The sequence below is a fragment of the Aedes aegypti genome, chromosome 3 (genome assembly GCF_002204515.2).
Source record: "Aedes aegypti strain LVP_AGWG chromosome 3, AaegL5.0 Primary Assembly, whole genome shotgun sequence".
NCBI lineage: Eukaryota > Metazoa > Arthropoda > Insecta > Diptera > Culicidae > Aedes > Aedes aegypti.
Window position 1 is genome coordinate 345,003,822 of NC_035109.1, and position 7,350 is coordinate 345,011,171.

The 7,350-nt window shown below is 41.8% G+C and overlaps 1 protein-coding gene across 1 annotated transcript; it reads right to left on the reverse strand.

The window, feature by feature from the left end:
* Positions 1-3,202: 3,202 nt before the first annotated feature.
* On the reverse strand, positions 3,203-7,109 carry LOC5572082 (glutamine--fructose-6-phosphate aminotransferase [isomerizing] 2). The gene has a single exon (XM_001660111.2). The coding sequence runs from the start codon at positions 5,993-5,995 to the stop codon at positions 3,968-3,970; it is 2,028 nt and encodes a 675-aa protein (XP_001660161.1). The 5' UTR covers positions 5,996-7,109; the 3' UTR covers positions 3,203-3,967.
* Positions 7,110-7,350: the final 241 nt, after the last annotated feature.

Here is a 7,350-nt window from a genome sequence, read left to right on the forward strand (position 1 = left end):
CTCTCATTGGATTAAGAAGAAATTTCTAGAAACATTACGCGAGGTATCGCTGGAAGAAATTTTTGAACAAATCCTTGAAGATATTCTTGAAGAAATTACTATAAAAATTTCTGACGAAACCTTTTCAGAGATTGCGACAGAAATACATGAAACATTTTTGGAGCAATTCTGCTGGAGTGATTGTAGAAATGCATTGAAGAATCTTTGGAGAAACACTCAGATACATTCTTTGAGATATTTCTGAAGAAGTCCTGGATGAATTTATGCAGTCGTGTATAAATCTCTGAATGGATTTTTGAAAAAATAAATCTGAAGGATTCCTTAGAAGAAAATCTGTAGGAATTCTTGAAGTAATCTATGGAGGTAATCTGATGAGACTTGTGTCGAAATTAATTACAACATTCTTAGGGGAATCTTTATAGCTATTTTAGAAAGAGAGTAACCAATTATAACCAATATAAACCAATTCTTGAAAAAAAAAAACATCGGCTAGGGGCAAGACACCTTTGATAATATTAGCGGGATTAGGTAAGATTGGGTGATACTAACTTTGCGTGGTATCCATCGAGTTAGCCATGATTTATGTTTTGCAGCATGGTAAAAGGGAACATCTGAAAACTGGCTAGGAATTTTGAATCATATAACGGACAGCAATGAACTTCATCTCGTTGTTTCGGAGTGAAGCAAAAATTGACAAACTTTCAGGATTTTACCTTAGAAAGATGTAGATTGGATAAAAATAATTGGTAAGAATTCATGATCTATATACTGTGAAACAATTCACAAAAAAAATAAGAATGACAACATTAGGTCTTATTAATTAACAATCCAAATCCAGGAATATACTGGAGTTTTCAATGCTGTCCTAAATGACAAACTATTCAACAAAAATTAACTCAAAATCTATGTGGAGAATTAAATGGCTAACAGATCTGTTTGGTTTCTCATCTCAATATTTTTGATTCGTATTTGAATATTATATGCCCTAAAATCTTATATTACAGATTTCTTTTTAAAACTTTATTCACTTCGTCAAAATGTATTGGGTATATTTGTTGCTAAAGGAGAATTAACTGAATATGAGAGTCATAGTATTACTCTATCATGCATGAAAATTTGACTATTTTTTCAGAAATCTCAACCTCTAAACATCATTTTTTAGACCCCCATACAAAAGTTTGTTTGTTACATCCTTAGCTATCATTTGAAATTGTTTTGATATTGTTTGAAACTATTTGGAACAGTTTCAAACAATGTCAAAGTAGACCACTTCGTACGAAAAATTACATGCGTTGCTAATATTCAATTCCGAATAACACTGTATTTTGCAATAACGCTGCTGAGCCCATAAAGATTGTGTCGTTTTTGAGATCAGTTATTGATATGTGCGATCATTTTAACACACATTTAGGAATAATTCATGCTATTTCATTTCAAATCGTAACATGAGCTATTTTGCGAGTAGAATGCAGTACATTCAAAACTATATACATAATTATGGTTTGAAGCATTTGTCATGAATATGAAAAGTGAAATATTTATAATTCGGTAAATGCATTTTCCTTATTTAAAATCAAGTATCTCTTATATAAGTTATGTTCACGTTATATCCGAGAAACTCCGGTGGAAGTAATACAACACATCATCTATCTAGATTAAACCTCAAGAGCGTGGGATTTACATTATCGACTTCGGATTTTACTGTCACCATATGATGGCTTTCTTCTATTGATAAAGGTGCTTCATAATCATTATTATACTTCTCAGTACCGTGCTTTTTCGAGTGATTCCAGAAAAAAAAACTTCAACTGCACATCACGTAAATGATGGTGAGTTCAATTCACCTTTAATGGGCCGCGCTTCTGTTCCCGCTCACTGACTGTGTGCATGCTACCGCCTATTGCACTAGGTAGGTATATCGTTGCTTTCGTAGTCGTAACGGTACTCCTCCACATGGCGTGGCAAGCTTGGTCGCCATCCACTGACTACGCAATAAAACTGATCCCATCCTCAGGCCTCCAACTCTGCCCCCTTTGAAATACACTGTTGTTGTTTTGGTTTGGATATGGGTACCTTCCTTAGCCTAGTGGTAACGTCCGTGGCTACAAAGCAAAGCCATGCTGAAAGTGCCTGGGTTCGATTCCCGATCAGGCCAGGATATTTTCGTAACGGAAACTTCCTTGACCTCCCTACACATAGGGTATCATGTGATTATCACACGATATACGTATGCAAAATTGGCTCTCAGTTAATAACTGTGGAAGTGCTCATTGAACACTACATCGAGAACATTGAGAGCCGGCTCTGTTTCAGCGGGGACGTGATGCCAGGATGAAGAAGAAGAAAATAGGTGGGAAAATACGGAGTCGAGGTCCGTGGGTTTGGTCTGATCAATCCGAACCGTTTCGTCTGTGTATATCTTACCAGGAATCCCGAGTCTTATGCGCCCACGGTCACGTAGTTCTTTTAACTCCGGGTGAATTATCTTGTTTGTGCATTTAACTCTTTTGTCCCAAGCTTATCAAAATGCGACTACAACTTCGAAGTCGCGTTCAATTTCTGTGGATTGCTGCTGCAGTCCACGTACCACTTACGATCAATGTATCCATGTATCGGTTATTTTTGGACGACAAATCCTCGAAATGGAACCGGTTTTATGCTTGTTTTGCCGTTTCCAAATGACCAGCCGTGCAAAGATTGCATCCTAAATCGATGTGGTTTTGAATATTCAAGTTGCCCTCGAACGAAACTGTGTCAAATCTATCAGCGAAAATTGCAATCGAAGAAGAGATGATGGAAGAAGAATTTGATTCACACCTATCTGTATCAGATTATTGCTTCTTGTAGATTAGGAGATGTTTGTTTTTGGCTCAAGAGTTTTTGAGAGGGGCAGACATTAGAAGAGGTCATTGGGGAGTGCAAGGTTTCTTGCGTCAGTAGACCTGTCCAAAGATCAAGTAACGATTAAGTAATAGCACATCAACAAGGGGGAAAATATGAAACCGGTCGACGTAGACAACGGTGACGACGCTGCAATAGTCGAGCTCCAAAGGTGTGCGAGAGCCATACATGTGCTTGGATGTTATTCAAATTTATATACATTCCACATTGATGGAATACGTAATAGGAGTGCAACGTGCATGCTTCAGATTGAGTGGGACTTCGGTTTAGGCAAGAAGAAAATGAAAGTTTAACAACAGTGTTATGTTGAAAAAAGGAATAAGCACTAATACTTTATTGTTCAAATTACATACATATAATAATAAAACAGAACTTTTCTTTTTTACGATGTTACAAAAATAAACTTGACTCAACTTTGAGGGTTTTCTGAGATGTCCCTTCGCTAGAGTAAACAATAAACATTTTTATCGAATTCGATTATCAAATACATACACAAATCACGATTGGCAGCGGGAAGTAACGATCGCCATTCAATTTCGCGTGTTCGTGTCATTTGCTATCAAATTTCCACGATTACAATCATCAATTAGTTCCATTTTTCATCCGTCAATAAGCCGTTCGTCTGTGTAGTTGCTGATTACACCGCCCTCAGGAAGTTGCACGGCCGTGTAGACAGATAGGGAAGAGAAATTCCCTGTTGATAAGTAGCTTTTCGCGTGTGATTCATCTCGGTAGTGGTATTGCACTTGCTAGGTATATACTGGGCTCGCGAATTCATCTGCAAAGTCCGCTTTCCTTTGACGGTTCAGATTAGATAGAAACTACACCTTGCAGACGTGGAGGTTTCCATATCACTATCGTCCCATGTAGCCCCGTCTGCTCTCTCTAAACTTATCTTTTTGATGTTTGTCGTACATTGTCAACTAATCTGTTGCGGTTAGAAACGTGAGTATTTTACAAACTCACCGCCTTCATAATCTTCTATGAAAAATAAAAGCATATTGATACTGCTACACAAGTACATAATAAACGTGTAAGAATGTAGATTTCTCCCGAAGGATTCGGCTTACTCCACTGTGACGGATTTGGCCAGGTTTCGAGGACAATCAACATTACATCCTCGCAGAACTGCAATGTGATACGACAGCAGTTGCATTGGAATGACAGTAAGGATGCCTTGCAGACAGTCCACGGTGCGTGGGATTTCCAATGTTTTGGATCCCAAGGACATCGTTTCGGTGTCCCCTTCTTCGCAGATGATAATTGGTCGTCCCTCGCGAGCTGTGACTTGCTGAAGGGCGTTTATGCACTTCACGTACACGGGATCTCTCATGATGATCATCACAATTGGCATAGTGTCGTCGACGAGGGCGAGTGGTCCATGTTTCAGTTCACCGGCCATGATACCTTCGCTGTGCATATATGTCAACTCCTTTACCTTCAGCGCTCCTTCCATACAAGTGGCAAAGTTGTAACCACGACCCATGATAAGTAGTGATTTCTGCTGATAGAGATCTTGTGCGATTTCCAGAACCTTTTGGTCCAGTTTCAGTACCTGCTTAATGTGCGTATCCAGCTGGCGAAGTCCTTCGATAATCTCCTCTCGTCGACCTTGAAGAGATAGCCTGTCCTCGCTCATTACCAAAGCGAACATTACCAACGAAATGAACTGTGATGTGTAGGCTTTCGTAGAAGCGACACCAATTTCTGGTCCAGCATTGACGTGCACTCCACAGTGCGATTCACGACAGATAGAACTTCCTACTGTGTTGGTGATTCCGACGATTAAAGCTCCGCGTTGTTTGCAGTACCGCAGTGCCATCAGTGTATCAGCTGTTTCTCCCGACTGTGAGATGAAGAAGCATACATCATCGCGGTAGATAGGTGTGTTACGGTCCAAGAAGTCCGAAGCAAGTTCTACCATCACCGGAAGCTCAGTCAGTTCCTCCAGCAGCTGACGGGTAGCCACTGCACTGTGATATGAAGTTCCACAAGCAATCAGCATCAATCGTCGGCAGCGTTTAATCTCCGGAATGTAGTCTTTGATACCTCCTAGGGTGACCTTCATTGATTCGAAGTTGACACGTCCTCGCATGGTATTGATGACGGATTCGGGTTGTTCGAAGATTTCCTTCTGCATGAAGTAACGATAGTTGCCCTTCATAATTTGCTGGATTTCCATCTTCAGTGTTGTGATTTCACGAGCATGCGGATCATCCAAACTCTTCTTCAAACGATGGATACACAATGCACCATCCTTAACTGCGGCCACATCGTCATCCTCCAGATAGATGACGCGATTAGTATGTTCAATAACAGCCGATGCATCTGATGCAAAGAAGTATTCCACTTCCTCTCCCGGGTTGATGAAATCCGATGTGTTATCTGCAGTTGGTTCGAACTGAATATTTCCCGTAGATCCATGACGATGTCCCTTGCCGTACAAGATTGGAACATGGTTGGTGGCCAAGCAAGTCTTCGCTTTGATACCAACCAAAAGTGGGGAGCCTCGACGAGTTACAACACATTCTCCTGGGAAGTGCTTCGATTTGAAGGCCAAAGCAAAGGCGCCTTCAATCTGTTGCACAACCTGCTCAACCAGTTCTCTGAACGAATAGTTTGGATGCTGGACATACAGGTGATGCACCAGCTTGGCAATGGTTTCAGTATCAGTATCCGATTCAAATACATATCCACGAAGTTCCAGGAATTTCTTGATGTCCTTGTAGTTAGTTACGATACCGTTGTGAACCACCACGAACGAGTTGGTTTCGTCCGAACGCTGAGGATGAGAGTTCACGGCGCTGGGGGCTCCGTGAGTTGCCCAACGGGTATGTGCAATACCCACATGTGATTCAATGTTATCGTTGTAACTGCCATCCTTAGTTGCATCTATTATAGACTCTTCCAAGACCTTCACCTTTCCAGTTCGCTTGAAGGTGACGATCCCCGACTGATCCGGACTGTCGACTGCAACACCAGCCGAGTCGTAGCCACGATATTCCAAACGCTTCAGGCCCGTCAACAGCAGGTCCAAAACTTCGCGCCTAGACTTTGGCGTCAGATAGTTCAAGTACGCAAAAATACCACACATTTTATCGGTTGATTACACACAACTGTGTTTGTCCGTACTCAGTTTCTTCAGGTGCTCGCTTTCAGTAGAAAAAAAAGGCGAAGCAAAACACACGCTGGCAATTGTCTATGTTTATTACTTAAGCACACACGTTCACGATACGAGCTCGAACCGATACGGCACTTAATTATGTACTAAGTCTTCGAAGGTGAGAAAAACGCAAGTCCAACGAGGCAACGACGATGAACCTCTCGCGAATACGGAACACAAACGACTGAGCTGTCTGCCACGGATCGTCACTTTATGACTTTGTGGAGTTTTCAGAGCCACACTGGTAGCCTTCTCTCGCGCGCGCGTTTGGCTTGGACTTGTCCAACTAGCTAGTCTCCAACAGGGGTACCAGTTTTTCCGCACACGTACTTCTTCGTGGTCGACCACCTCCTCTCACCGTGTAGCAATCGATTGTGATTTTGGGTTTGTTGTTTCAGGCTTCTTCTCTCGCCACCAAACGCACTCTTTTGGGGGATGTCGTTAGGGACGGATGGTTCTCTTCAAGGCAGCTATACGAGTCCTGAACCTGAATTCGTAGTTGCGCGCGCACTCAGTACGTTCCGTTCCGGTATTGGTTCGACACTGAGAAAACTTTCACTGACGACGGAATGCTTTATATACCGCTTGGCCCAGGCTACCACCCGAACTTGGTTCTGTCGGGTTTGCGAATCTCTTAGTATCCCTGTTCTTCTAGATACCAAACAGGTTTTGCGCTCCGTTCTATGCTCTCTCCTCCAGGGATATACTGGGCTTTGATGTAATCGAGACCTACTATTGAATCACTGCACTTGTTCCCTCGCTCTGGACTGTTGACGTGTATCAAAAAGCTAATCCTTTCTTCGTTTATTTTCAATCGGGTTCTTAGAAAGACATCAGGCAGAAATGAACTAAATACACATATACACAGTAGCTGTTCACTAACAACTACCCGTTGATAGGAAAAATGGTTTACGTATCATACCTCCTTCTGTTCGAGATAGATGGATGTATGCATCAATGGATCGCATTTGATGATGTATTGAGTGCGAAAAAAAAAACAACACGAACTTGACACCGTGGTCAGCGGTACCTGGAATGTCAGCTGACTGTCAACGTCCAGTCACCACCCGCACAATTCTATAGGTCGACTCGAAAGGAGAGATGGGCGCGGGAGCTAGTGGAGGACTGTTGAGTTGAGCTTTCTCGACGTTGGTAGCGAGTGCTTGCGAGGGCCATGCATTGCCAGTGGGATACGGAAAGAAGAAATTTGAAATGACCGTTTCGTGAAAGTATATTATTTCAACTCTGGTTTAAAGTGGAGTATTATAAGATTGTTGTATACATTC